General features: G+C 60.8%; 2 protein-coding genes across 2 annotated transcripts in view; both read left to right on the forward strand.

Moving 5' to 3' along the window:
* PLEKHG4B (pleckstrin homology and RhoGEF domain containing G4B) overlaps window positions 1-20,671 on the forward strand; it is a 65,200-nt gene extending 44,529 nt beyond the window's left edge. Inside the window, 19 exon segments of the mRNA XM_027125365.1 lie at window positions 890-1,006; window positions 1,344-1,442; window positions 2,037-2,179; window positions 2,689-2,836; window positions 6,571-6,684; window positions 6,766-6,927; window positions 7,550-8,012; window positions 8,015-8,289; window positions 10,574-10,822; window positions 11,767-11,809; window positions 11,812-11,855; window positions 11,925-12,207; window positions 12,289-12,361; window positions 12,705-12,891; window positions 13,489-13,669; window positions 14,876-14,937; window positions 14,940-15,433; window positions 16,571-16,731; window positions 17,277-20,671. Coding sequence (XP_026981166.1) covers window positions 890-1,006; window positions 1,344-1,442; window positions 2,037-2,179; window positions 2,689-2,836; window positions 6,571-6,684; window positions 6,766-6,927; window positions 7,550-8,012; window positions 8,015-8,289; window positions 10,574-10,822; window positions 11,767-11,809; window positions 11,812-11,855; window positions 11,925-12,207; window positions 12,289-12,361; window positions 12,705-12,891; window positions 13,489-13,669; window positions 14,876-14,937; window positions 14,940-15,433; window positions 16,571-16,709 — 3,276 coding nt within the window. The 3' untranslated portion in view covers window positions 16,710-16,731; window positions 17,277-20,671.
* On the forward strand, window positions 18,981-27,053 carry LRRC14B (leucine rich repeat containing 14B). Its single transcript, XM_027125368.1, has 3 exons — window positions 18,981-19,086; window positions 21,391-22,348; window positions 25,573-27,053. The coding sequence occupies exons 1-3, from the start codon at window positions 18,981-18,983 to the stop codon at window positions 26,216-26,218; spliced, it is 1,710 nt and encodes a 569-aa protein (XP_026981169.1). The 3' UTR covers window positions 26,219-27,053.

Below are 27,053 nucleotides of genomic sequence, written 5' to 3' on the forward strand. Positions count from 1 at the left end.
AACATCTGTGGTCTTTCCTGGGTTGATCTCTGTTGATTGTCTTTTCCTGAAGCTTCAGAATAGTCACATTTTCCTGATTCTTTGTGTGTCAAGTAATTTTGGATTATCTTTTGAACATTGTGAATATTCTGTTGTAGAGACTCTGGATTCTATTATAAACCTTCACAGAATGCTGTTTTAGCATGCATTTAACTTGATTAGACTGAGTAGGTCCAATTGCACACAACTGGAGCTCCCTTTCCCCAGCTTTCTCCGTGGGGTGGATATTGACCTTCACGTTCTGCCCCAGCTCTATCCTCTGGCTGTTTAGGCCAGAAAGATGCCCATTTTCTATCAGAGCTTCAGCCACTCCAGCCTCACCATATTGGCAGCCTGCCTTCAGGCCAAAGCCACAAAAACAGGGAGCCACCCCATGCCAGTCCCTTCACCCAGTTTCAGTTGCCTCCATGGTGGCTTTGTTCACCCTCCAGAGCTTTCGGATGGCTGTCATTATACTTTATCCAGAGTCTGGTTTTGTCTGGGGAGGTTCAACTCTGCCAAACCAGAAGTAGCTCATCCTTGATTCATCCTCTCACTTTTCCCTTCCTCGTCCTGCCCTTTCCCTTTTCCTGTTAACATCTTGCCGTCTGTTCTTCCCCAACTTTTCCATTCTTTTGGTCTTTCCTCTATTTCTCTTTGCTGTCTCTCCTTTCACGTCTCAGTTAGATTCCTGTGTCCACCCACATATACTCCAGTAATGCCACCAGCAGGCAGGATAGCTGAACCCTAAAGTTGCTTCTCAATCCTCCCAACCGAGTAACCCAGCAGTTTTCCCGGGAGTGAGCCATTCTAGTGGTTTTTCCCGAGAGCTGCGTCCATGGCCATGACCAGTGAATGCCTTCCTTGGCAGTGTGAGCTGGTGGGTTCCCTGAAGGCCCTGCACAAATTTGTCGACAGCTCCCAGCTGACTGCAGACCTCGAGGGCTCCTTTCCCTACAGCCACAGTGCCTGGATCTGCTTCCGTCGGGTAAGGTGCAACTCACAGCTGCTGCACATGCCAGTCTCCTGGGCTTCTCCTTAGATGGATTTTTTACTTAAATCAGAAAAGGGCATCCCCCCACCAAGTGTCACACCTGTCATAGTCGCCATCAACAGTCTGTTTCTGGACAGCCACACCATGGCACCCTTGAGAATGCCACTGAAACCCCTCCCTGGGCAGGGGAGGAACTTCTATTGATGTGCAGAGGTCACCGGGCGGCAGGCTTTGCAACCTGAGATGGGTTTAAATGTGGGAACTCACAGCTGCTTGTTTCAACATCTAACAGAACCTGTCTTTATGTCTCCTGGCTCTCAAACCTCAATAGAAGCTGGAGCCCTTCACCTCAAACTGCGAGGAAGCCATTGTTTTCCTACAAAATTCAGTCCACTCCCTGAACACCCACAGGACCCCAAGCACAGCACAGGTAGGTTCTCGTGTATTTTATTTTATTTGACAGATAGGTGGGAACACAACAGTTGGGTCAAAACCATCATCCTCAGCAAAAATTTTCAAGCCCTTTTTCATTCATAGATCCCTTTCAATTAGCAAAAAACTTCCCTTGTGACCAAAAAAATCCCACTCTGCCCAGAAAAGAAACATCACCACTACATTTGCTGACATGCCACCGAGGCACAAGTGATTTGCTGTCAGGAGACACAGAGGTGGACTGGCTGGAGGGACCTCGACAGCCTAGGAACCAGGGCCCTGGAGATGCCTCCCGGTCCCAGGGTGCGCGGTGAAATCCACGGCCTCGTCTAAATGCCAGCATCTCCTCCTGCTGCCGCCTTTAAGCTTCCCTCTTGCTTTCTGCCCTCAGATCTCCCTTTCCTTGGGCAAGGGCATCTGGAGCTGTGCTACGTTCCTACGGGGACTGGGCGGCGTGTGGGGTGTGCCAAGCCCACCCACTTTTAGCTCGGTTGACAGAGCAAGGACGTGGGTCACGCTGACGTGTCCATTAGCGCTAGGCTTGGGAGGACTGGAGGAGGGCTTCCAAGCACGTTTCTCCTACCCCGGGCAGGAGGTCGCAGAGTTGATCGGCAAGCACAGGGCGATGATGAAGCATGTCCTGGAAGACGCGCGGCTGGTGGCCCTCCGGCTGGAAGGCGGCACCGTGCTGGCACGGCTGAGGAGGGAGGAGCACGGCGCCGGCCAAGACTACCAGTGAGTGTCCCGCTGGGGCAGCGCTGGACCGCAGCCCAGCCGGGGCGATTCCCAGCGCTCTGCCCAGTCACAGGAAGCCCGTCTTCATCACCTGCAGTGTCTCCAAGGAGTTCAAACCTCCATTCCTCTGACGGACACACTGTGACTGACCAGAGATTAATTCCCTTTGTAACTGAAGGAAGCCTAGCAGATTCCTTGGAAGGCTCAAGTGGAGAAGGGTCACTTCCTGGGATTCAGCATCCGTCCTAACCAAATGCTTCCTTGCCTGTTGCCTCCCGGGCACCGGGTCCACCCACCCACATTTCCCTGCCACCTCCGGGGTGCCTGCACCTGTGGCTGGCAGGGTGTTGCAGCTCACAGGCGTGTTTATGCTCTGCTCAGGCTGTGGGCCTCCTCGGGGGCTTCCGTTTTTGTCAGATGTACAGAGTGCAGCTGGTGTTTGTAACCAGGTGTCACCGACTCGGGGCTTGCTGTGAACAAACACTCCGACAGCTGCCTTCTCTTTCCAGGGACACCATCGAGGCTGCCTGCAGGCTGTACAACCAAGTAGACGAAGAGGTCCACAGGCTGGTCCTCGCCTCCAACAGGTGTCTGCAGGCACTGGAGAAGCTCCAGGAGCGAGGACACCAGTCAGGGCTCCAGGGGGGAGGTGACCAGGTCAGTGTCCGGGAGAGGTGACCAGTCAGGGCTCCAGGGGGAGGTGACCAGTCAGGGCTCCAGGGGGAGGTGACCAGTCAGGGAGCCAGGGGGAAGTGACAGTCAGGGCTCCAGGGGGAGGTGACCAGTCAGGGCTCCAGGGGGAGGTGACAGGGCTCCAGGGTGGAGGCGACCAGGTCAGTGTCCGGGAGAGGTGACCAGCCAGGGCTCCATGGGGAGGTGACAGGGCTCCAGGAGGAGGAGACCAGTCAAGGCACTAGGGGGAGGTGACAGTCAGTGCTCCAGTGGGGAGGCTACCAGGTCAGTGTCCTGGGAGAGGTGACCAGTCAGGGCTCCAGGGGGAGGTGACAGTCAGGGCTCCAGGGGGAGGTGACAGTCAGGGCTCCAGGAGGTATGGCACTGGGCTACCTGACATAACCAGTGTAACACTCACTATTTGAATCCAGATCTTCTTTATATTCATATGCATATAACGATTTCCAAAAGCTTATGTTTTTCAAGTAAAATCCTTATTATTTTATCAGCCATTGTTTCCTGGTTAGTGAATGTGAAGCCAGGGCCCCCCGCCCAGCCAGCAGCATAGGGGCAGTGAAGAGTGGCTGGAGACTCTCTGGACCTTCAGCTGGCCCTGCATCCTCCAGTGTCTGGTCACCGTGGGGCAGTCAGGGTGGGAGGGGCGCCACCCCCAGGGCACCCCAGGCTGGTCCCCAGGACAGCCAGCAGTCACAGTGGGGTTGCACACTGTGTATTTTCCCTCCCTGGTCTCCCCACAAACAGCCCTAGCGCCCAGCCACGGGCCAGTGGGGGGCCTGGGTGGTGGGAGATGGTGACCCAGCTGATCCAGGCTGCAGGGAAGCACAGACAAGGGGCTGACCAGCTCACCTGGGCCCGGTGATGGCAGCCTGGAGCATGGCTGACTCGAGACACCCCAGCCTGGGGGTGGGCCCTGCCTGGGGCTCCTCCATCCTGTGGGGTCCCCCGTCTACCCGTAGGGTCGATTCCCTGGCCTCTGGGGCCTCCTCCATCCTATGGGGTCTACTGTTTCTTATATATTATGTATTTTATTACAAAATGCCCTCCAGGACTTCCCAGAGGAAGGATGGAAACTCTAAGACCTGCACACCCGATGCTGTCTCTTCTCCTTCACAGTTCTCGGTAGTTTATTCTCCCGCCGGAACAGAGGCACCGTACTGGTCATTTAGCCTCACGGGTTGCGGTGGAGAGTCTGTTCTGCTGCACTCTCGGCCTTGGGCTGGGCCCTGCTTTCTGCCGGGAACCTCGTCCACCTCTGGTCCTCAGGCCGCCTCCGCCTGGTGAGCAGAGGCTCCTCCTTTGCCTCCCTAGGCTCTGGGGATTCTGGGGTTTCTTGATGAGCACCCCCGTTTCCCAAATTCCACGCTTCCTGCTGGTCCGCTCGTTTTCTTCCTTTTCCATTTTCCATGTCGCTGGCCTTTTCCTCTACTTTCAGAGTAGATTTTATCGACTTTATCTTCTAACCCCACTTGTGTGTTTCTGCCTCTGCTCTAACGTTGTTAACTTCCATGGGGGTTTTGTTTGTTCATTCCTCTCAATGGACCTTCTTCACAGCACCTGACTTACTCTTGGCTGAAATACTGGTCGTGGTGTCTGCCCAGCCTCTCTCCCCTCCGAGGGGGCTTCTGCAGGCCTGTTCTGGCTGGAGGCTCTCCTGGTGATCCTAGGTTGCCTGCCCAGCTGCCGAGTGGGGCGGGGCCGCTGGAGGCCCCTGCTGGGCCCACCTCCTGGGCTCGTGGGCTCCTCCAGAGATGCGGCCTCCGACCCCCGAGGGGAGGGCCTGGCTGCACGTCAGGGAGGAGGTGAGACTCCGTGTTCCCGTGGCCTCTGCCTGCCTCCCCCTGTGCAGAGAGCACCCGGGCGCTGCGGGGTGGACGGCGCGTGCACTGGGGCCCCCACCTCTCGCAGCTCCAGGTCTCCCTCACCTCCTCGTCAGCTGCGCCACCTGCGCAGGATGCCCAGGGCCCCCAGTGTCCCTCCTTCCCAGCCTGTCTGTTGTCCCCATCCTTTATACCTTGAAAGAGGTTACTGAAGCTTTAGCAGTGTTCCAGGAGGGATCAAAGTTAGATAAGTTTTAGCCTGCCGTCTTCACCCAAAACTAAATACACTTTAACCTAAAAATGGGATCATCCTATATAGTGTGTTAAGTTGCTTTTTTTTCCTAAGCAATTGCACGCACACTGTGGAAGAACTAGAGAGGACCTAGGTTTTAACCACAGTGAGATCCTGCCTCATGCGCTCCTCTGGCGGGCCCTGAGGTGGGGCTGCATGGGCACGCACGCCGGTGGGAGTCCCCGGGGCTCTGCCCTGCTGTTCGCTATTACAGACATCGCCACCTGCACATCCTTCACATCGCCACCTGCACATCCTTCACACTTGGTGATTGTTTGCAAATTCCTAGGCTGGATTGGAGGGTCAGGGTGCACCTCCTGAGGTTTTCAGACATCTTCCAGCAGCCTTCCAGACAGCTGGCCCAGCCTGGGCTCTCGGCAGCCTTCGGAGGCCGGCTTTCTCGTTTGCCATCTGACAGGTGACGATAAAGTGTCTCATCATTGTCTGCATTCGGATCTTTTATGCTGCAGTTGAACCTTTTCTGCCTACATTTATTGGTTATTTTTACTTCCCTAATAAATTGCTTTTTCGTGTACTTGGCCAATTTCCCTACAGTTTGTAATAGTTTCATTATGTCACTTCTAATCCTTTGATTGTGTTGCAGATATTTGTAATTTGTCCTTTAACTTTGCTTATGATTTATGTGGCTTTTCCTGTCTTTCGGTTACAGAATGACTAATGTATTCCATTATAAGACTTTCATGGTTTGAATTTCTCCATTTAATTTTTCAAACCGACTGGAATTTATTTTTTCTCGAGGTCGGAAGTGGGACTCCACCTCTGAGGCGCCTCTGCCCTGCTGACCATTTCCTCTTCTCTACCTGGCAGTTCTAGGACTGCAGGTGCTTCCTTGCAAAAATCTAGGTTTGATGGTTTTTTTCCATGACTCTGTCCACAAAGAGCATGTACTCTGGTCTCTCTCCTCTGCTCATACATCTGAGTTCATTAAATACAATTATTGTTCTGATAGATCCAGCCCAATCGCTCCATTTTTTAATAGCAAACCTCTTCCTGGGTGTCTAACGACCGGATGCCCCTGCATTGCCCTGTGAGGGTTTGCCTCTGACGTGCCCGCACTGAGCGTAGTGCTGTTGCCATGGGAACTGCGTCTCTAAAGTGATGACCGTGACCACATCGGACTGTGTAGGTGCAGGCAGGCCTGCCATCGCCCCTCCGTCCCTCCCAGGTGCCACCAGCCTGAGGAATGTTTCTGGAGTTTGTGTAGCATAGTAACAAGTTTTGAAACTGAAACTTCTGGATCCATTTTTCAATGATCTTAATTTCCACCTCCAAACAATTAAAAGTTATAAACGTGAGCCGTGGAGGTCTGTGGTCATCCCAGTCCCTCTCCAACCCAAGCGTCACTCCCACTCACAGATTGAAAAGTCACAAGTGAGAACCGTGGTTCAGACTGAGGCCGAGTAGCCTTCGGATGCGCTCAGGAGACGCCGTTCAGACGAGGCGTGTGGCTGTAGGAATCAGATGCACCGGCCGCCCCGAGGCGGCATCTGACACCTCCTTTGTCCTCCGAAGTCTTAGGGCCGGACTCCTTAGCACATTTAAAAGTAAAACCTTCTTTTCCTACGTAGACCACATCGTGGTTTGAAAAAGAAAGAGAGAAATTCCTCGGGCCTTTGGAGCTGCTGTCTCTGGGGAATGCAAAGCAGTGGCAGGCGTCCCAGGCTCTCCCGGACAGGCTGACGGTGGGTGCCCACCAGGACACATGCAGGGACACCCAGGGCACTGCTGGGGCTTGTTCTGATTCTTTGCTCCTTGGGCCGCAGCAATATCGTCCGAAAGGGCTACGGCTGATGGAAGAGGACTTGCAAGGTGCAGAGGAAGGGACCCAGGACTTCAGAAGGAGTCTGAGCGCCAAGGCCGGCCTGGCTGAGCGGAGGGAGGGTGAGCTGGCCAGGCAGGCCCTCGGGTCCGAGTCCTGCGAGACGGTAAGAGCCCTGGCCCAGTCCCTCCCAGGGTGTGCACACGTTGCCCAGTCCTTGCTGCGGACATTCGCTGCGAGGTGGGCGCCCCCCCGCCAGGCTCTCCGTAGACCTGTGAGGGGTTTATTTATTGTACCGGACAGACAGGCCACGAGGACTCGTGAACTGTTCTTTCTGTTTACCGGCTCAGTTATAAAAGTCCACTTACTGTCAAAGATCCCAGAACGATTGCAGCACAGGCGCACCCGCACTCTCGCTAGCGCCCTAGAATTCCTGCCGTTAGGGCGCCAGGGCCAGACTCCTCAGGAGCACAGAACCCAAGAGGCCAGGGCAGGCCTGGAACTCTCGGCCCGATGTCCCTGGCCCATGGGTCGCACACCAGGCGGACCGTCTCACGGCCTCTCCAGCCCTGATGCCCACGGTCGAGTCCGGCCGGCAGTTGCCACCGCGAGCACAGGGTCTTCCTCTCACTCTGGCCTCTGGCTCACCCTGGTCCTCGCTTTGGGCGACCTGGTCAGCAGGCAGAGCGTGACCTGAGTTTACTCAGGGTGCTGGCTCAGGCCGCCCAGGCCGCCTTGGCCGTGACTGTCCTTCACTGCACTGACCGGTGCCCTCCTGTGCCGGGCAGGTGAGCGGGCGGACGCTGCGGTGCAGTCAGTGCCTAGAGCACCCGGACCCAGAGCTGGTCACCGAGGATCTGAAGCGGTGTCGCCGGCAGGCCGTGCAGAGCTTCCCCAGGGCGAGCGTGGTGGTGGTGGGCCCCGGCGGCCAGTGGGCGCTGCCACGGGGCCAAACCTTGTGGCTGCAGAGCCGGCAGACCCGACGCCACTGGCAAGAGGCCCTTGGAGAAGAGGCCCCGGGCCCCGGCACCCTGCCTCTGGGCTGGAGCCCCCTGAAGCACGAGCTTGCCCAGGGACCCGAGGGGCAGCCCCTTGAGCCTTCCTGGACCCCTCCTGCTGACCCCGAGGGCCGAGCTGGGGAGTGGGCCTGACTGCTGCCCGGCCTCGCCGGACAAGCTGCTGTGTGTGGGCAGGGCGAGCACCTGCGCCCAGGTGTGCACGCACAGGACAGCAGCGGCACCTGCTCCCCGCCCACCCCAGGAAGCACCCCCCGCAGAAAATTAGGAAGAAAGCACAAAGCTTCGCGACTCCTCAGCTTGACAGTGGCCCCAGCGACTCCCTCCGGCTGGGCCACACTGGGGTCTTCATCAAAGGCCTGGAGGTGATCGGCACTGCTGTGGCCTCAGAGAAGCGGCCCCCGCTGAGGCCACGTGCCGAGAGCCCTCGGCTCCCTCGGAACCGGAGTCTGTCCTCTCCCTCCAGGACCCACCCCTCCGAGGAGGATGGGAAGGGCAAGCTGAAAGGTGAGGCAGATGCCCTCAACCTGTGGGCCTAGTGGTCAGTGGGGTCTAGAGACCCAGAGCCGTGAAATGCCCTTCCCCAGCGTGGGAAACCCACGGACGCCCCCCGGGCCTTCCGCGTCAGGTCCAGGCTGAAGCACTCACGTCTGATTTTAAACAAGACGTTAGTGATCTCCCTGTGCTCAGAACAGAATCTCTGGCAGCCGCCTCCTTTTTCGGGGCGTGTGGTGACCCGGCGCCCCCACTCTGATGGTTAGACAACCAGAGCCCATTTCCAGGAAATCACAACAAGCAAGCCAAGCCCACAACGTGAAGAAATTACTTTAAAAATTGCTTTTAAAAAAGTCTCTAAGTATTGAGGTGAGAGGTGTGTGCCCGTTTATCTGTTGCCCAAATGAAGATGTCCGTTTATCTTGTTAAATCTTTAGGAAGATGTTTGCAAAAAGATACTTCTTGTTAACTGTCTGGATAAAAAGTGGTCAAGGACCCCGCCCACCCCAGTGACAGTCCGTGACGCCAGCCTGGCCTCCCAGCCTCTGGGTTGTTTGTCCCTGTTTGCAGTGAGCCCTGGCTGGAGGAGCATCCCCTGGTGTCCTTTGCTCGTCGGATGGGTCCACGTGTGTTTCCTCCAGAGAGCAGCTCGAATCTGAACTGAGACGGTTACAAAATGCTCTTCTGAAACAACCTTCAACCACCTTGTTAAAGGTGGACCTTGTGGGGTGTGGGCAGGCGCAGGGAGAGCTGCGTGTCTGTGGATGGCCTTCCAGCTCATTTTGAAGGTGTCTGGGCAGCAGAAGGCAGGGGTAGGCGTGGTCCACTCACCGGGAGCCGCCTGGCCACCCAGAGTGCACGTCCTGGGTCTGGGAGGGAGCAGGTTGGCGAAGCTGTCCTGCCTTTGCCGCTGGGGATGGGTCCCCCTCCCGCCATTCACGGGCCTCAGACCCACCAAGCCCAGGCCTGGCGGTGGGGACCTCGCACACCACCTTCAAGGGAGCGAGTCCTCCCACATGCCGGGGCCAGGGCGGGAGCTTTGCGTGGACCGCCCCGTCTTCCCGGAAACCCAGCTGTCTGGAGGGAGCTCCTGCCGCTTGGCCAGCAGTCATTTCCCCAGAACTTTCCATCCTTTATGAGTCAATTTCCATTTACTTGGTCCAGATGCCCAGACCATGCTAGTGTGTGTTTTTTTTCTGGATATTGAAGAAGAACACTTGTTTTCGGCGAGTGTCTACAGGAGGTGACTCAGCGGCCGTGCATGGGTGTGACAAGAGCACCTCGCGTGGCAGCAGCTGTGTTTGTCGGCACTGCCACCGCCAAGGGCTCCAGGGCCCCCACCACCAGAAGGCGCCGTCTTCCCAGAAACAAGAAGCACCTGTAAAATCCGTGCTGCAGGCATGAGAGGGGCCGTCCAGGGTCTGCTGCAAACAGGATGAACTCACAGCATTCTGACCATGGTGCATTTCCTATGGTTAGCTGCTTTTCTTCCAATTAAAAAAAAAAAGTAAAGACAGATAATGGCAGGAAAAACTCTACCAACCCCCACTGGTGTCATTAGGATGGAGTAGTTTCAGAAGGTGGCTGGTGGGATGCTCTCAAATAGGGAAGAAACGCGTAGTGTGCGTGGGGACCTCCAGCCCAGACAGGCCCCTCTGCCTACTGTCCATCTCCGCAGCACACTGGCCCCCAGGCCTACTCTCCGTCCTCTGCTGCAGCGGCTTCTGTGCATCTGGGTCAGAGGTCCCTGAGTAAAGCTGACTTTTCAGGGACGCCTTGTGGTAGGTTAGCCGCCGGTGTGCGCCAGAAACCGGTTTTCCCGCAAATCCCCAGCACAGCCTTCCTGGCAGAGGGCTCCCTGCTGCGGGCGTGCGAATCTTCTTCCTGCCAGAGCTGCCCGCTAAGACGGTGCTGGAATCAAGCCGTCTGGATTCAGGGTTGGAGTTAGGGAGCCTGCGAATCTCTCCTTTCCAGTTTCCGAAGGGATCTCTCTTCTGAAAAGGCCGTGGTCGGCAGCGTGGAAACGTCGCCACAGCTTTCCTTCTGCTGTGACCTCCCTGCGCTCCGCTACGCCAGAGGAGCGCCTCCAGTACCGGTGAGAGGACAGCTCAGGTGCGAAGCGCCTCCAAATTACTCGTCCCCAAAGACGGGAAACCACGGGAGACAGTGCTTTTGTGCGCCTCCCGTTTGTGCATACCGCGTTCATCACTCTGGAGTTTCAGTCTCTGGTTTCCTCCGAGGCAGGAATAACGCTGATGACGCGAGGCCTGAGCGTCCCCTCGGCTCTCTGTCTTTCAGCAGCCGACGCAGCACGTGATGGCCGAGATGATCTCCACGGAGAGGCAGTATGTTAGGTCCTTAGGATATGTTATCGACAACTATTTTCCAGAAATGGAAAGGACGGACCTGCCCCAGGACCTCCGAGGGAAGCGCAGCGTCATTTTCGGGAACTGGGAGACTCTCTACGCCTTCCACCACGGGCGCTTCCTCCCGGGGCTGGAGCACTGCCGGCACCGCCCCTGGGCCGTGGGCCACGCGTTCCTGAGATATGTGAGTCCCCAGCCCACTGTGTGAACAGGGTGAGGCCAGCCCCACTCGTGCTGGGAGCGGCCCACGTTTCAGGCGAGTGGATCCCTTGTGTCCGGGTCATGAGAGACGTCCCTGCCAGTTATGACCTGGCTCTGGACACTTGGGCCTCAGGGTCAGCAGACGGCACCCTGGTCGTGAGCCCCTCAGCACTGGGGCTGCACCTGTGTCATCACACCTAATCTGTCCACAACCCACCCCTCACAGCTAGCTGGAGCAAAGCAGCGTCCAAAATCGGTTTGCTCCCTGCACGTAGGAAGCCCACCTGGTCCCCGTCACGGTCTTCCTGCGAGCCTGCCCAGCTCCCCTTCCAGAGGAGCGCCAGACCCTCCTGATCAGCTCTGAGAGCCGCATGGATGTATAGATCATTCCGAGGAGACCTGAGGTTTTGATAAGTCTCTTCTCAACCATGAATATTGAGTCTTTATAAAATTCTTAATTTACTCTGAAAAGAAGGTTCTTTCAACAAGTAGTTAGTTACCAAACACAGTTTGGGGCACCGGGGCAGCGTCTGTGCTGGGGGCAGGTGACAGTCCTGGTTCAGCATTGTTAACTATGAATATGACAAAAGCACCGGTGCTGGAGCACGTCCCACATGTTGTGTCTTTTCAGCTATTTCTTAAAAAATGCTTTTAGCCATTGCGTGCAGCTTCCGTGTTGTTTTATGTTGACAGTGATCTTGAGAATTTTAAATGTTTAGCCAAAGTTGGTTCTTGACTGTTAATGAATATTTCAAACCCTCCCTCGCGCCCACCCCCTGAGCACCCCTCTTGCCTCTTCCCTGAAAACTGGTATTTTGAGACTGAGTCTAGGGCTCCCACCACGTCCGGGGAGCCGAGTGCCCGCTCCCGACTGCGGCGAGACCCTGCGGAGCTGGGCGGCCTCTGACCCCAGCCCTCCCTTCGCAGGAGGAGCAGCTTGGCAGGAACGCGCTGTACAGCAAGAACAAGCCCGGGCGGACGCCCTGCTCTGCAGCCACGGCAACGCCTTCTTCAAGGTCGTCGTCCCGCCCGTGAGCCTTGCTGCCTGGCCTGGCCCGGGCTGACCCTATCGCCCGGCCTTGCAGAACAAGCAGCAGGAGCTGGGTGACAAGATGGACCTGGCCTCCTACTTGCTGAAGCCCGTGCAGCGCGTGTGCAAGTACGCACTGCTGCTCCGGGTCCTGGTCCAGGAGGCTGGCGGCTGCCCCGCCCGTGAGCAGGCGCTGGGCGAGCTGAGGGCCATAGGACAGGCCTGCGGGGAGGCGCCCACACTTGAGACCCCCCAGACCCCCGCCCAGAGGGAAGGGAACGCCCGGGAGAGGCTGCTGGGGCGGGAGCCACGGGAGGAGAGGCAGGCGGGCTCTCAATGTTAAACGTCGGTGTTTGGGGCTACTCTGAAATAACTGGATATGGGAAAAACTGAGCTTGGCCTTAGGCTGTGGGCCTGAGCCTACCGATTCGCCCCCTGTGGGGGCCATGGTGGGGCCAGCGCCCAGGGCCAGGAGGAAGAGCGGACCTCCCGGTCAGGCAGGACCGCCCCGAATTCCCCGTCCCAAGTGAAGACGCGGTCGCCTTGTTAGAGCAGCGTTAGTAAGAGTTCCAAGACGACAGATCGGCCCCAGGCGGCCACCGCAGACCCGAAGGCCCCCGAGCCCTCTGTCCAGTGAGCTCAGCCCAGCGATTTGGGACAGCCCAGGCGTCACCCAGGACAGGGCCGTCCACGGGAGGCAGGGGGGCACCTCCCATGAAGGGGCGGCCTGGCTGGGTGCAGTTGACCCTCACGCAGCTGTCGCCTTGTGGAAGCTTCATTACAGGGGCGCGAGGGCAGGGCTGGGATCAGGTCATGCCCCGTCCCCCTGAGAGAGGCCGGCCTGCCTGCAGGTGGATCTGAAGGAACAGGGGCGGCTGATATGCCAGGACGAGTTCCTCGTTTGCTGCCGAGGGAAGAAGCACCTGAGGCGTGTGTTCCTGTTTGAAGACCTCATCCTGTTCAGCAAGACCCAGAAGGTGGACGGGGGCCACGACGTGTACGCGTACGAGCAGTCCTTCAAGGTACCGCGTCAGGGAGGGCGCTGGGGGCCAGAGGGAACGCCAGGTTATTTGCTATTGCGGCTCTTAGGCTGAATTTTGGAGCCTGGGGCCTCTAGAAGCCGCAAGGAGCCATTTGTCCTTCGTGTTCCACGTGCCAGTCCAGGGGCTAGAAAACAAATGTCTCCTCGTCGGTGACTCCATTTCAGGTTTGGGTGAAGGTGGGCAGAGCACAGAGGCGGCCTTCCCCTGGGCGGTCTCAGGGCCTCCCCCCTCCCCCCAGACAGGCCCTGGGGGCGAAGTCTCCCGGGAGAGGCCCCACCACAACCCCTTCCCTGCCAGCGAGCTCATCGGAGGGGTCCTGTGATGACGCGCCAGGGAGCCCTTCTGGGGGGGGGGCACTGAGCCCTCACAAGGGAGCCAGTGTGGATGGCGGGGGTGGGGGCGAGGGGGAACGGGGGGGCAGGGGCGACGGGCTCCCGGCCCAGCCTCGTCCACACCACTCGGTGTCTGGGTGAGGGGACCTCCGGCACGGAGGCGCTGGGGTCAAGCGTCAGCCAGAGAGCGGTCAGTTGTCCAAAGGGCAGGATCTGAGGTCCCTCGCGGTGCTCGTGGCTGCAGATGGCACAGATCAGGATGACGGAGAACGTCGGGGACAGTGGCTTGAGGTTTGAGATCTGGTTCCGCAGGCGGCGGAAATCCCAGGACACCTACATTCGCCAGGCGAGCTCCGCGGAGGTCAAGACCTCCTGGACAGACATGATAGGGAAGGTCCTGTGGTGGCAGGCTCTGCGGAGCCGAGGTGGGCAGAGCGGCTGGAGGGCGCTCGGCGTGCAGGGCCAGCTCGGGCTGGGCTCGGGCTGGGCGCAGGGCTCGTGGTCGGTCCGAGGGGCTCCTTAGCACCGCCCATCAGCACCGAACACTTACTTCTCCTTAAAACAACAAGCAAGACCCCGGCCCCCATGCTCCGAGAGAGGTCTCAGCCCCAGCTCCCAGACGCCCTCAGACCCGTGGCGTCAGCTTCCTGCTCTCCCTGTGGTCAAGGCCTCGGCCTCCTGGACGCTGCGCCGATGGCCAGCCTGTGGTCTCCCCACAGGTAAGACCCCCCACCTCGTTCCCTCCTCCTTCATGTCTGCCCCCAGTCCCTCCTCTCCCCTGAGTTCATCACTGGGACACCTCTGTCTACTTCACAGTGGTAGTTCATCCAGGCTGGCTGCCACACATGCCATCTTCATCGCAACCCCTCCAAGCTGGCCCTCCTTCTGGCGGCTCTGACCACCCCGCTGGGCCTGAGAAACCCTAACATGCTGACACCCTGACATCCAAACACGACCACTTGGCACTCGGAGGCTACCACCCTGGCCAGGGCCCTGACCTGTCACCAGCGATGCCCCACGGCCTCCTCATTGCCACGTCCTTCTAAGTATGGACCCCCCCATGCACACAGACACAGGCACACAGACATGCACAGACACACACAGACACACATGTTCACAGAGACACATGCAGACACCCAGAGACACATGTACACACGTGTGCACACACGCACGCAGCAGCCTTGCTCGGGGCGCCCGGTAGGAGCAGCACGTCCCCAAGGCCTGGTGTCCCCTCCCTCTGGGCACCCCCGCTGTAATCGCCATCCTCTCTCTTTGCTTGGTTTACCGAGCATTCATTCGTGCTCAGGCCCTCACCCTGTGCTTGGATCCCCTCTCAGTTTCAAGCGTGGCGGATACCTGTCAGTTTGTCTTTCCCGGAGCCATGCCCTGCCTGGAGGCCTCTGTCCCACTTCAAGTGGATGTCCCTTCATCCGCAGATGGAGACCTGCCCCTCCCGGTTGGACACCCAGTTTCTATGGTCCCACGTCTTCCTTTTTCCTGGTTCACCCCCTTGGGCTCCCTGAGAGAGGCCGGAACGGGCACCTCAGCCTGTCCAGTCCCCCAGAGACACTCAGGGTGGAATTAAACCCAGGGAGCTGCTTAGAAAACTCCCCCACACGCTCCTATCTTAGAACTCAGGACACAGGAGATGGTGTCCACTGGGATAGGCAGCAAGCCATCCATGGACGTCAAGCCCAGCAACGCGGCCATAAGCGACCGGGCCATCAGTTACACCGGGAAGGGAACAGGTTAGCGGCCACAGCCCCAGCTCCCGCTCGGCCCCGCCAGCTCAGACGCAGGCGCCGCAGTGCGCCGGGCCCCACGGACCAACACGTCGAGCTGGACGGGTGGCGGCCCCATGAGGCCCGATGTGACCGCGGGGGAAGGAACCTAGTAGTTTTCTGGCTGGCCATCTTGTTCTTGAATCTAGGCTGCACCTCTACAGCAGAGGCCAAAAGCCTCGTTTTCTGTCCCCGTCCAGAGGCACGGACCCGAGCGTCCACAGCTGTGCCCTCCTGTGACCACACCGCCCCCCTCAAGAGACTGCACTCCACCCTCTCAGACAGCAGCACGTCCTCCTCCAGCAGCCGGTCCTCCTCTGCCCGGGGGCCGCTGCCCCCCGCCCGCGCCCACAAGTCCCGCCCGCTATCCCTGTCCGTGCGGCGGCGTGCACACCTGCATGGAGCAGGGTGAGCTGAAGCAGGAGGCGGGGCCGACCTTCCCTGCGTGAGTGAGTGCATGAGTGCGAGAGTGCGTGAGTGCGTGTGTGCGTGAGAGTGCATGAGTGCCTGGGGCCGGCGTACGTGCTCATCGTTTCCCCGATTTCGTACGCTGCCAAAGGTTTCCAGATTAGAAATTTTCATTTACTTAAAAAAAAAAATTCCATTTCCACTCAAGACAAGGGAACAGGGAACAAGTTTAAAACAAGCAAAAAGAGAAACCAGACAAAGCAAACCAAGTGCCCTCCAAAGCCCAAAATGCACCACTGCCACCGTGAAGTCACCCCTGAGGGCGTCCCGACCACCGCAGAGGTGCCTCTGCGCGAAGCGCTGGGCGGGAGCTGCTCAGAACAGGCAGCGGCCACGGGGAGCACGCACCATCGCCCGCCCAGAGCGGCCGCGCTCTCCTGGACACGTCCCTCAGGCTCCAGGACCGCGGGTGGCCCCCATCTGGGCTGCGGCAGCCTCTGGTCAGACCAGGATCTGGAGGCGGGACTTCTCCCGGCAGGAAGACCAGCCGGAAGGGTGTCGGAGGGCTCAGGTCTGCCATCCCCAGCACGGCCCGCAGAAGCCACCCGCCAGCCACACTCGAGGTTGTGGCTGCACCCTGGCAGGGGCCCCACCCTGGGGAGTGACCCCACGGGCCTGGGCTCTGCGGCCGCGACTCTGTCTGGGGTGGCACAGGACACGCCCCTGGGAGCGCGCCTCCCGTCCCGTCCTGTCCCGCTTTCTGTCAAAGCCGCGTGGCCCTTCTTGCCGCGTTTTGTGTTGTCCCCTGCTTGGGCTCACTCTTACCGCCCAGGGTGAGGCTTCCTGCTGGGGGAGGGGTCGACCTCCCTCCCGGTCTTCCCCTTCCGGCTGCACTGGGCCTCCTGATTTCAGAAAAGCGAAGTCACAGACCTCTTGTTCATGAGCATAAGTGGTGTCTGACCTCCGGCAGTGCCGTCCTCCTGCTTTAGCCTGGCATCACGGGTCATCTGGTTATAAATCTGTACCTTGTAAATCATTCTCGTTGTGCAAGCCTCAGGGCCAGAGTGCCGGGCACAGTAGGCCTGAGGGGCAGCCGGCCAGGCCGGAGGACGGTCCTCACTGGGCTTCTCTCTGCAGAGACCGGGAATTCCGAATCTTCCCACCGCCCGTCAAGGGACAGCGGCCCCAGCCTCGCAGGCCGTCCCTGCCGCTTGCGGAGCTGTCGTCTGACGAGGACTGTCAGGGTGTCTCGGGAGGGCTCACGGCAGCAACCTGACGGGGACCAGTTCATCACGGCCGTGAGTACCCCTCCTCTAGGCCCCCACGAGAGAGGCCCAGGTGCTGGGTGCGGGGGTCAGTAGCCGCCCAAGAGATGCTGGGCCGCCGGTGACCACACAGAGCCCCCCTCGTGGGCCATCCTGTGTGTGAATCAACCCCACACGCACACTCCGGCACCCAGCGGGCTGCCTGTGATCCAGAGGCCTGGCTCCGTCTCCAGCGACTCTGAGTCACTTAGAGAGGTTTGCAGGCCTCCTGAAGCATCAGCCGCACTCTGCCTGCCATGCGGAGGCTGCACCTGTGCCATCTGGCATGTGCTGGTTCCAGGCTCGTCCGAGCCCCGACTCCAGGCGGGCCTTGTTAGAGCCCCTGCAGTCCTGGGTGAAGGAGGGCTACTGGTTGGCCAAGGAGGTTTCTGAACCCAGCCCCAGATGGACCAGGCTCAGGGGCTCTGCCCTCCCTGGGACGCTTGCTCGGCCCCCAGTCCCGCATTCTGATGGGATCGCGTCCTGGGCAAGACGCAGTATTTCCCTGCATTGATGCAGACGTGTGTTTCTACCTTCAGGGGTGTCAGGAGAGCCATGACACCTAACCCCGCAAGTAGGGAGCACAGGAGACCCCAGAAACCCTGGACGCACACACAGAGACATCATCCCCTGAAAAGGAGAGACTGAGGGGACCAATCCCACAGGAAGCCACTCGTCACCAGCCGGGCCTGCCGGTTCAGTGCCTTCACCCACACGGGGTCGTAAAGCTCTCCTCTCTGCAGGCACGTCCCAGGTTCTGGGGCGATGCCTCCAGCCCCCTCCTGGGCAGCACCAGAAGGGGAGGTCCGATTTTAAGTGTGTGCTGAGCCAGAGTCCAGGGACCAGTCCTTGGTGCTCACACCTTGGGTCACTCACAGTGACCTGATCCCTTTGCCAGGACAAAACCCCTCACGTCTCGGGCGTCTGGACGGTGGTTTGACTGGAAGGCCACAAGCTCCACCGTGATCCCTGAGGCGCTGGGCACACTGCCACCACCCAGGCTGCCCGACCGCGTCTCCACCTTGTCCCGATGCTTCCAGAGCGCGGATGCACCACGGATGTTAACGGCACGCCGGGAGGGGGCGGCGGGCCAGGCCTGGCTGCTCCCCCATCCCCCCGACTCCCCCCCAAGAGGAGGCTCCCGCCCTGCTCGCCAGACGGCGCAGCTGGCACTGTCACCCCTCCCCACGCCCGACTCAGCGGGGGAGTCCCCTGCGTGCGCCACAGCCCGCACGCGCCCCACACACCCCGCGCGCCGTGCGCGGCACCGCCCTGGGTGGGAGCCGCGGGACACACGCCGTCTCTAGGAAGAGGCCCTGCAGGGTCCTCATCTGTGAGGCCACTTCCTCCGCGGAGGTCTCAGAGCCTGGGCGTCTTGGGGGGCTGTGAAGGGCGCCAGGAGACCGTCCCAGGCAGGGGCCCGCCTGTCCCACAGCCCCTCCCTCCGCTCCCGCGCTGGGCTGCACTGAGGGCCTGCAGCTGCGAACGTGCGCCCAGATCTGATTGAAGGTCTGCCGGTAAAGGTGGATTCCTTGTGCCTGTCAAGTAGACCGTTTCCTATAAACCACATGCGAAGTTGTCCAAGTGCTCCCGTTCACACCGTCGCTGCTTGCGGGACACGTGGGGAGACATGCACACTCACACTCACGTGCTGGGTCAGAACGGCGAACACAGAACTGGCACATTGCAGGGCCCGAACCTCTTTCCCCTGGGACTCGGACGCCCAGGGCTGCCGGCTGAGGCTGCAGCCTGCACACTGCTCACTCACTCGCCCAGACCTGTGGGTGTCAGCCTTAGAGGACGCACTCGTTTCTGGGGCCCTATCCCTGGCCTTGCTGGGCCCCAACTGCTTCTTCAGAAGATGCACGTCCCGAGCCCGAGAGCACCCTGGGGGAGGAGGGGACCCGAGTAAGAGAGGTCCTTCTTTGGGCAGCTGTGACGCATCTGGGTGAGATGTGGCCCCGCAGGGAGAACCCCCCGCAGAGCAGAGGAACCTCGACCCTGACGTGTGCACGGCAGGTCACGAGGTCTGGGAAGGAGACACTCAAGCCACGGCTCCTGACCACGTCCTCTGCCAGGCACGGGGCCACCAGTCAGCACACCCCTCGGGGCCTGGGCATCACGTCATAGGCCCCCCGCTGTCCTGCCTACAAAGACGCCCCGTGATGCCCTGGACGCTCCCACACTCCTAGGCTGCAAGAGGCCCGGGTAGGATCACGTGGACCCCCGAGCAGAGTCCCACGATGGACGTGGGGTGTCTCAGAGCAGGGGGCCCTCTGGGAGCGTGTTCCCCCGCCTTCCAGGCAATGCAGGCCATGGACGGCAGTCCCCAGGTGCAGCCCCCACGGGGTGCGTCCCGGACACAGGGGGAGCTTTCCTGAGTTTAGCTGGAATCTCGGTTTCGTTTTCTTTTCAACAAGCTGTGTGTGGCCAGCGGCACTCGAGTTGGGCTCCACCTGTGAGTCTGGGACAAGGGTCCCTGCGTCCCAGGTGGACCCCAGGTGGAGTTGGGGGCACAGCAGCTGGGCCGGAAGCTCTGATCCAGCCTGTGCTGGGAGGTCCTGTCGTGTGGATGGGGCCCTGAGAGGGCCCCCCCCCTCACCCAAGGGTGGAGAGCCTGGGTAGATGCAGGACTCAGCGCACTTCCTGCCACAGGTGCTCCCCCCAGACCCCATCCTGGGGCAGCGGCGACATCAGCTACCATCCACCCAGAACAGGAGCAGGTGGCTGGGGCACGGCCCTCGCCTTTGTGATCTGCCGGCTGCTGTAAACTCTCTTCCTTGTTACCCTGTTTCAGGGCTGACTGTTCCAAACTTTAGGAACATAAATAAATGGGACATTTTTTTCTACCACATGGTCGTGCTTCTTCTACGGGGTTCTGTTGTGTCAGGGACATCACCAACAAGCCTCCCCTAGGGAGCGCAGCCCCTGCAACTTTGAGGGGGCAGGGCGTGGGCAGCAGAGCGCCCTCTGGGGTCTGCCTGGTGCACGTCCTTGCCTCCCATCGGGGGTGAGGGCAGGGGGGGTTCCCACCGTCTCCGCTCACACCTGGCCTGCCTGGCAACGCTGGGGCCCCTGGAGCACGATGCCGCCCCCTCCCTAGGGGAGGCACTGCTGAGGCTCTGAGGGAACGGCAAGCCGGACTGTGTCTGACGGAGGGTCCCACCTGAGTGTAGGGTTGGGGGGTCTGGGGGGTCCGGCCCGTGTGGGTCCCCATGAGCGGCACCTGCACCCCCTGCACCCACGTCCATATCCACAGCCCTACACACAGCCCAGCATGTCCCCTGGCCCCTGACTCTTTCTCCCTCCTAGTGCCTCTGTCTGCCTCTCCCCTCCTCCCTCTCTTGATCTCTGTCTTTGTGGGTCTCTGTCTCTCTGTCTTTCCCTATCTTACTGTCTCGGTCTCTCTCTCTGTCCCACTGAGGTCCCTCCCAGAGCAGCGCTTGTCCGGGTAGCCTGTCAGGCTAAGTGCTCCAGCCCTGCCTCCAATGATGGTGATATGGGGGTGGGGCGGAGGTCAAGTCATTCAGAGATGATCGAATACCCGTCAGAGCTGGAGCTGGAGGGAGGAAGAATTGTTCTCTGTCCATCTTGGGTTCTCTTCTGGGGCTCTGTAACAAAGAACAGACTCATGAGAGAAAAGCACGCAGATTTACTGAATATAAGTTTTTGATGACATGGGAGCCGTCATAAGGAAACGAAGACCCCAGTGGCCTAAGTGTTTCTGGACTAAGTTGAGCGAGGAGGTGATTGATTGATTGTGGAAAAGTAACTACAACACACAGGACAGTAACTTTGACAGTGAACTATCCTGACGCCCTCTCCGGTGATGAGAATGTCTCCCCTCCCGGTTCAGGGAGGGTGGCTTGCCCGGAATTCCATCTCCGTTCAGGAAGAAACGGGGTGCGGGGGGGCCAAGCGCCCTTAGCTCAAAATACTCCTTCAGCCAAAGCGGCGTGGTCTGGGGCACATGCTCTGCCACCCTCCAGAGCGAGGAACCAGACACCAGGCCATGCGAGCGAGCTTCCGGCTCCTGGGGGCCCCGCACGTCATCTGCAGCCCCGCCCACTGCGTGGGTCCTGGGGCTCAGCCCAGGGAGGCCTGCAGCTGGAGGGCGCCAAGCTCCCTCCCATGGACGGTGGGGAAGCCTCGGCCGCGGTCCTCAGTGACGATAAAGGAAGGGGGGTGCCAAGCAGTGTGCGGGCGCCTCATGGGGCCTTTATTTAGCTTCTCTTGAAGTCAGGAAACAGTTATCAGAGGTGCCACCCCATGCCCACTGCCGCGTCCCTAACTCTGGACGTGGGGCAAAGGGAGTCCAAGAAAAGGTTTGTTAGTTCCCGGCCTGTGGGATGGCCCAGGGTTGGGGCAGACCCACGCCATGGAGGGGTGAGGTACCTCCCGGACAGGCCACCCCTGCAGTGGACACGGCGGTAATTCCAGGGGCCCAGCCCCCTCCCCCTAGCCAAGCACTCAGGCACCTCTGCTTTCCTCAGCTGAGCGCCAGCAGGACAAGCCGGCCACCACCAGACGCCTCCACAGCCAAAGCCATACAGGCACCCAGGACGAAAATAGCCGTCAGATGACCAGAGGGCTGGCTCACCGCAGTCCAAGGCAAGCTGCTCACAGCAGCTGCAACTAAAAATAGGTGAGAAGGGGACGCGTCTTCGGGAGAAGCACAGGGGAGAGCGCTGTCCTGGCTCCAGCCACTGCAGGTGGGCATGATGCAGTCACTACGCTTCATTTCTGCTGAGGCCTTGGCGTCCCACCCCCAGGCGGCCCGGCAGAGCCTGGACGGGGTGGCCCACAACCTCTACCCGCTGCTCTTCAAAGCCAGCTACTTGCTGGAGCAGGCGGAGGTGATCCGCGTTCTGCTGGAGCGCTGGCCGCTAGAGGAGTTCCGGCTGGGTGCTCTGCTGGGCCCCAGCGCAGACCACCCCCGGGACCTGCGGGACCGGGCCTGCAGGGCCTGCCTGGAGGCCTGCGTGCGCGGCCTCGCGGACCACACGCTCTGGGGCGGGGGCCGGCGGCGTCTGCGGGTGGCCGACCTCACGGGCATCCGAGACGTGCAGGTGCAGGGCTGTCCCTGTGGGAGGGCGCTGGGCAGGTGGGGCCGCACCAAGCTGCTGGCCAGGACCTGCTGTGAGCTGCAGGCGGAGCCCCGTGCGGCCCGGCGCCCCGTAGAGGTCCTCGCCGATATCTTCGTCACCGGGGGTAACTTCGACTTGGTGGTGCGGGCCCTGGGGCCAGATGGTCCTGCCCCACTGCGCGTGCGCTGCCTCTCCTTCCGGGCCGACAGCCTGGGCCCCGGGCAGCTGCTGCACGTGCTGCGTCTGGCGGGGCCGGGCGAGCTGCGCCGGCTGGAGGTGGTGCACAACGTGCGTCTGCACGCCGGCCACGTGCAGCAGCTGCTGGCCCAGCTGGGCTTCCCCCGGCTGGTGTCGCTCACCCTGCCCGCCAAGGCCTTCGACGCGCCGCCTACCAGCACCCCCGCCCCTGACGGCGAGGACGCCCTGCTCACCTCCATCGCCCGGGAGCTCAGCCGGATGACGCAGCTCACCGAGTTGAGCGTGGCCTTCTCCACGCTGACCGGGAAGCTCCAGAAACTGCTCGGGTGAGTCTAGGGTGAGCAGAAGGAGGGCGGCGGGGGGAGGGCATCTGCTCACAGCCCCTCAGCCCAGGTCAGGGCGACTCGGGGCCTGGGCTGAGGACGCACTAGGGGACCGTAAAACAGACCTGGTTACTCACAAGGCCACGAGCCCCCGTCCCCTCGGTTTTTGCCCAGCCCAGAGCAGCCGGAGGGGACAGACAGAGGGGGAGGTGGCCCAGCTGGGGCTGGTGTCGGGTGCAACCCGGGAGCACCAGAACCCAAAGGAGACCGCCTCCAGTTCGTAAGAAAAAGAGAAGAGTCCTCATTAGCAAGCAAACAACATTGAAGTAACTCCATTACCTTGTATTAATTACCTGTCATTGTAACAAATGACCCCAGTGCTGGGGCTTACGAGGGCAAGACAGGAGCCGGGTGGGGGCAGCTGTGGTCTCCCCTGAAGGCTTGTCGGGGCGGGAAAGCGGAACCACCCACTTGCACGCTCATTCTCATGGCTGTCGGCAGGCGGCCTCGGCTGCCCGGCCTGTGGGCCCCCCAACAGGCTGCGGATCAGAGGGCCAGAGGCCCTCCGGAGGGAGGCCCGCCTCCCGTGACCTTCCCTGGAGAGCACCGTGCTGATGCTTCGGCACACTGCGTGGTGAGGGCCCGTCACTGGGCCACGGGAGGCACCACCGAGGGTCCCAATACCCAAGGGCCGTTGGGCCACCTTGGCGGCCACCAGCTGTGAATATACTCATGAAAATTTATGGAAAATCAAACTTCTCATTTCTTGAGAAATTTGATGAGAATCAAATTTCTCATTTCTTCTCATTTCTCATTGTGTGGGTGTAAGGATGTCTTTTCTGGCTTAGGGAGTCCGTGGCTTACAGGAATTTCTCTTCTATACAAAGGAAACCCAGAAGTAGCTGGCCGCAGCTGGCCAGGGCCCACACTGCCTCTCCTCCCCTGGGGGGCACCTGGGATCCCGTCGCCATCCCCCATCCCTGCTCCTCCCCGCCTGGAACCCAGTCGCCCAATTGGGGAAGGGGTGGTCCTCGAGCCCACACACAAATACGACTCTGCCATGTGGCGGCTCCCTGGGACCCTCAGGACAGTACTGCGTTTGGCTGGCCTGGGCCCTCAGCCAGAGGTGCCTGTGCTCTGGGGAAACGTGTTCCACAAGCCAGACGACACGTCACAAGCCTGCAGGGCTATCTTGTTAGCTCGGCCCTGACATCGCCTGTCACACTCTGACCTGTTCTACACGCTCGGTCTTCAGTCAGCTGGTTGCTGAGAGCCTGTCCAAGGCCCCAGAAGGTCCAGGCGTGGAGTGTGTCAGGCCTAAGTGGGAGGGAGATGGGTGAGTGGTCAGGGAAGGCTAGGTCCCAAGGTGACCTTTGAGCGGAGACCAGGCACAGTGAGCCAGCGGAGGGCCCAGAGAGCATGTGCTAGGCAGGAACCCCGCAGGTGAAGGGCAGGAGCTGGGGGTGTGGCAGGGCCGTAGGCAGGGGTGGGGCGGGGCGGGGCTGCCCGGAGCTGGGGGTGGCAGGGCTGTAGGCAGGGGTGGGGCGGGGCGGGGCTGCCCAGAGCTGGGGGTGTGGCAGGGCCGTAGGCAGGGATGGGGCGGGGCTGGGGCAGCGGGGACGGGGGCTGTGGTCCTGGGCAGGTGAAGAAGGGAGCAGGGAGCAGAGGAGAAGGACGGAAGAGCCAGGCCTCTGAGCAGGGCAGTGGGTGATCAGCTTCATATTACAGAGCTCACTCTGGCTTCCCTGGCCCACACAGCAGACCCAGCTGGAGAGGCAGGGAGAGTGGCAGACAGAGCAGACACGCCGAGACCACCCAGGTTTGCTGACTCCCTGGGAGGACTCACTGCTAAGATTTATTACAGCAGACGGACGGGGCAGAATCTGCCAAGGGAAAGGGCTTGTGGGGAGGGGTTCGGGGAGACGGCGCACAGAGTCCAGGGTCCTGTCGCAGTGGAGCCAGCACGGACTGTAATGGCACGTGGGAGGTGCCGTCCACGGGGGAGTCATGAGAGACCCAGGCCAGGGGTTTTCCTGGGGGCTGGTTGGGTGGGCGCCTCAGCCTGGCATGTGCCGAGATTCCAGACCCCAGAGGAGGCAGGTGTCAGCAGGGACCACGTTGCTTGTGCAGACAGCTCAGGCCAGGGACCCCTTATCAGCTGAGTGAGGGACCCTCCCCAAATCCAAGCTCCCAGACGCGGTTCGCAGTCAGGCCTGTCCTCTGACCCTTGTCCACACAGGAAGCCCCCCAAGGGGTTGCGAGCAGTGCAGGTGGGGAGAGGGTCCCTCATGGATGGATGTGGGCGTGAGAGATGGAGGTGGAAACACGCCCCACAGCTCAGGACCTGAGCCACAGCCTCCGCAGAGCCGGGCAAGGAGACACAGAGCCCGCTGCGGCGTGGACTGTGGAGGCGGCGGGTGGGCCCGCGACCCTCAGCGCCCAGAGTACAGGTGCAGGAGGTGGTGGGAGCGGCAGCCTCAGCAGGCGAATAGAGAGCGGACCCCCCGGCCCCAGCACTCAGTGCCCAGCCAGGTGACCCCAGACGCAGGCCCAGGATCCCGGAGGGCCACTACGGGTCTGTTCCCGACTCTGAGAACTTCTGGGCAGGGAGCCACCGACTGTGCGTTTCCGCGTGGCCGCCCCCTACACACCTACAGGAGAGCACGGAGGGTCTCTGAGGTCCCAGGCAGTGCTGCGGGTGGACTGGGCGCTCCAAGGGCCCTCCCGGCCCTGATCCTGTGGGCTCAGGCTCTTCTTGCAGAGCCAAGCCAGTGTTTCATTTCCTGCCAGTCCACAGGCAACTCACTGCCCCCTCAGCAAGCTTGGGAACACACAACGCCTTGCTGACAAAACAGATCGATCACTTAAATTGCTGAGGACAAAGGCCAGGCCTGTCTTTGGGTGAAGTTAAGTCTTTACAGCAGCCAGTGGCTACGCATGGTCTCACACTGACCCAGCTCTGCCGTTGCCCCAGGGCAGCCACAAACGGGAAGTAAATGAAGGTCGTGGCTGTTCTGATTACGCGTTACTTACCCGCACTGAAACCTGAATTTCATATAATTCTCACGTATCACAAAATATTCTTCTTCTTTTGACTTGTTCGACTACTTAAAAAGGTAAAACCCATTTCAGCTCTCGGGCTGAATGCAATCAAGGGAGGGTGTGTGTGGCCCCCAGAGCGCCTGCCGGGCCTGCTCTCACCGCGCTGTTTCCTGCCCTGCCCGCAGCCCCCTCCGGACTCCGCTGAGAGTGCTGGACCTGGGCAACTGCGCCCTGAACCACGCGGACATGGCCTTCTTGGCGGACTGCACCCACGCCGCCCACCTGGAGGTGCTGGACCTCAGCGGGCACTGCCTGGTGGACCTGTTCCCCTCGACCTTCTTCCGGCTGCTGGGCCAGGCCGCCCCGACGCTGAGGGCCCTGACCCTGGAGGAGTGCGGCCTCGCGGACCGGCACGTGGGCGCGCTGAGCCTGGCCCTGGGCCCCTGCCGCCGGCTGCAGGAGCTCCGCTTCCTGGGGAACCCAATGTCGGCCCGCGCGCTCCGGCGCCTTTTCGTGGCGCTCTGTGGGCTCCCCCGGCTGCAGAGCGTGGAGTTCCCGGTGCCCAGGGACTGCTACCCCGAGGGCAGCGCCTACCCACAGGACGAGCTGGCCATGTCCAAATTCGACCAGCAGAAATACAGCGCGATCGCAGATGACCTGCGCGCGCTGCTGCTGCGGGCCGGCCGCGACGACATCCGGGTCTCCACGCCCCTCTTCGGAAGCTTCGACCCGGACATTCAAGAAACGAGCAATGAACTCGGAACGCTCTTGCTGCAAGCCTTCAAAACTGCTCTGGAAAACTTCTCCAGAGCGCTGAAGCAAATGGAGTAGGCCCTGGACTGTACGAGGCGGGTCCCGGCGGCGGCGCTGGGACGGAGCCTCCGCCCCCGCCACCACCGACGCATCTCCTAGTGGCAGCTGCACGCGCATCCCTCAGGCGCTCCGGGAGCGACGGCCCTGCCTCCCAGGAGCTGTGACGGAGCACAGCGCCCAGCATGGCGGTGGCGCCAGAGAAGCAGCCCGCGGCGAGCAGCCGTCCTGGTCCAGGCGCCTCGGCAGCCGCGTGAAGTGCGGGCCGCAGGGGGCGGGGCGGGGGGCGGGGCGGCTGGACGACCGGCCGGCGTGAGCGGGGGAGGAAGTGAGAGGACACCTCCCGGGGCACAGCGATGAAAGCGAGCAGCTGAGGAGAGAGTAAAACCGAGGGCAAGCCGCATCCCTTTGCCGCAGCGGCTGGGTCCGGGGGGGCAGGCAGCCGGCCCGGCGCCCTCCCGTCGCGGGTGTGCGGCGCTGCCCTGTCTGGATGTTTACAAACTCCCGTCCAGCGAGGACATGGGCTTTGGTAGTTGACGGCTCTGCCCCTGCCCTCGGGCCACTGGGCGGCAGGCGTGCGCTCTGCCGGTGCCAGGCTGAGCCCCGGGCTCCGGCGGCCTCTGGCTCTGAGGGCACGACCGCGGTGCCCCGCCCGCCGCCGCCCCCACTCCCACCTCCACCGACTCTAGGCCCGGCGGGCGGGGGCTGCTGCTGCGGGGAGGGCGGGAAGGCTCCTCCGGGAAGCTGAGTCCTGGTGCTTGAGGAGTGGTTAATGCCAACGTCTGGACTTGGTTTCTGCTGAGATCTGATTTGTGCAGTGCTGAGTATTAGGGTAATTAAATACGAATAAAGTGTG

Source organism: Aethalodelphis obliquidens, unplaced genomic scaffold (assembly GCF_003676395.1).
Source record: "Aethalodelphis obliquidens isolate GAN/ISIS:26980383/991018 unplaced genomic scaffold, ASM367639v1 scaffold29, whole genome shotgun sequence".
Taxonomy (NCBI): Eukaryota; Metazoa; Chordata; class Mammalia; order Artiodactyla; family Delphinidae; genus Aethalodelphis; species Aethalodelphis obliquidens.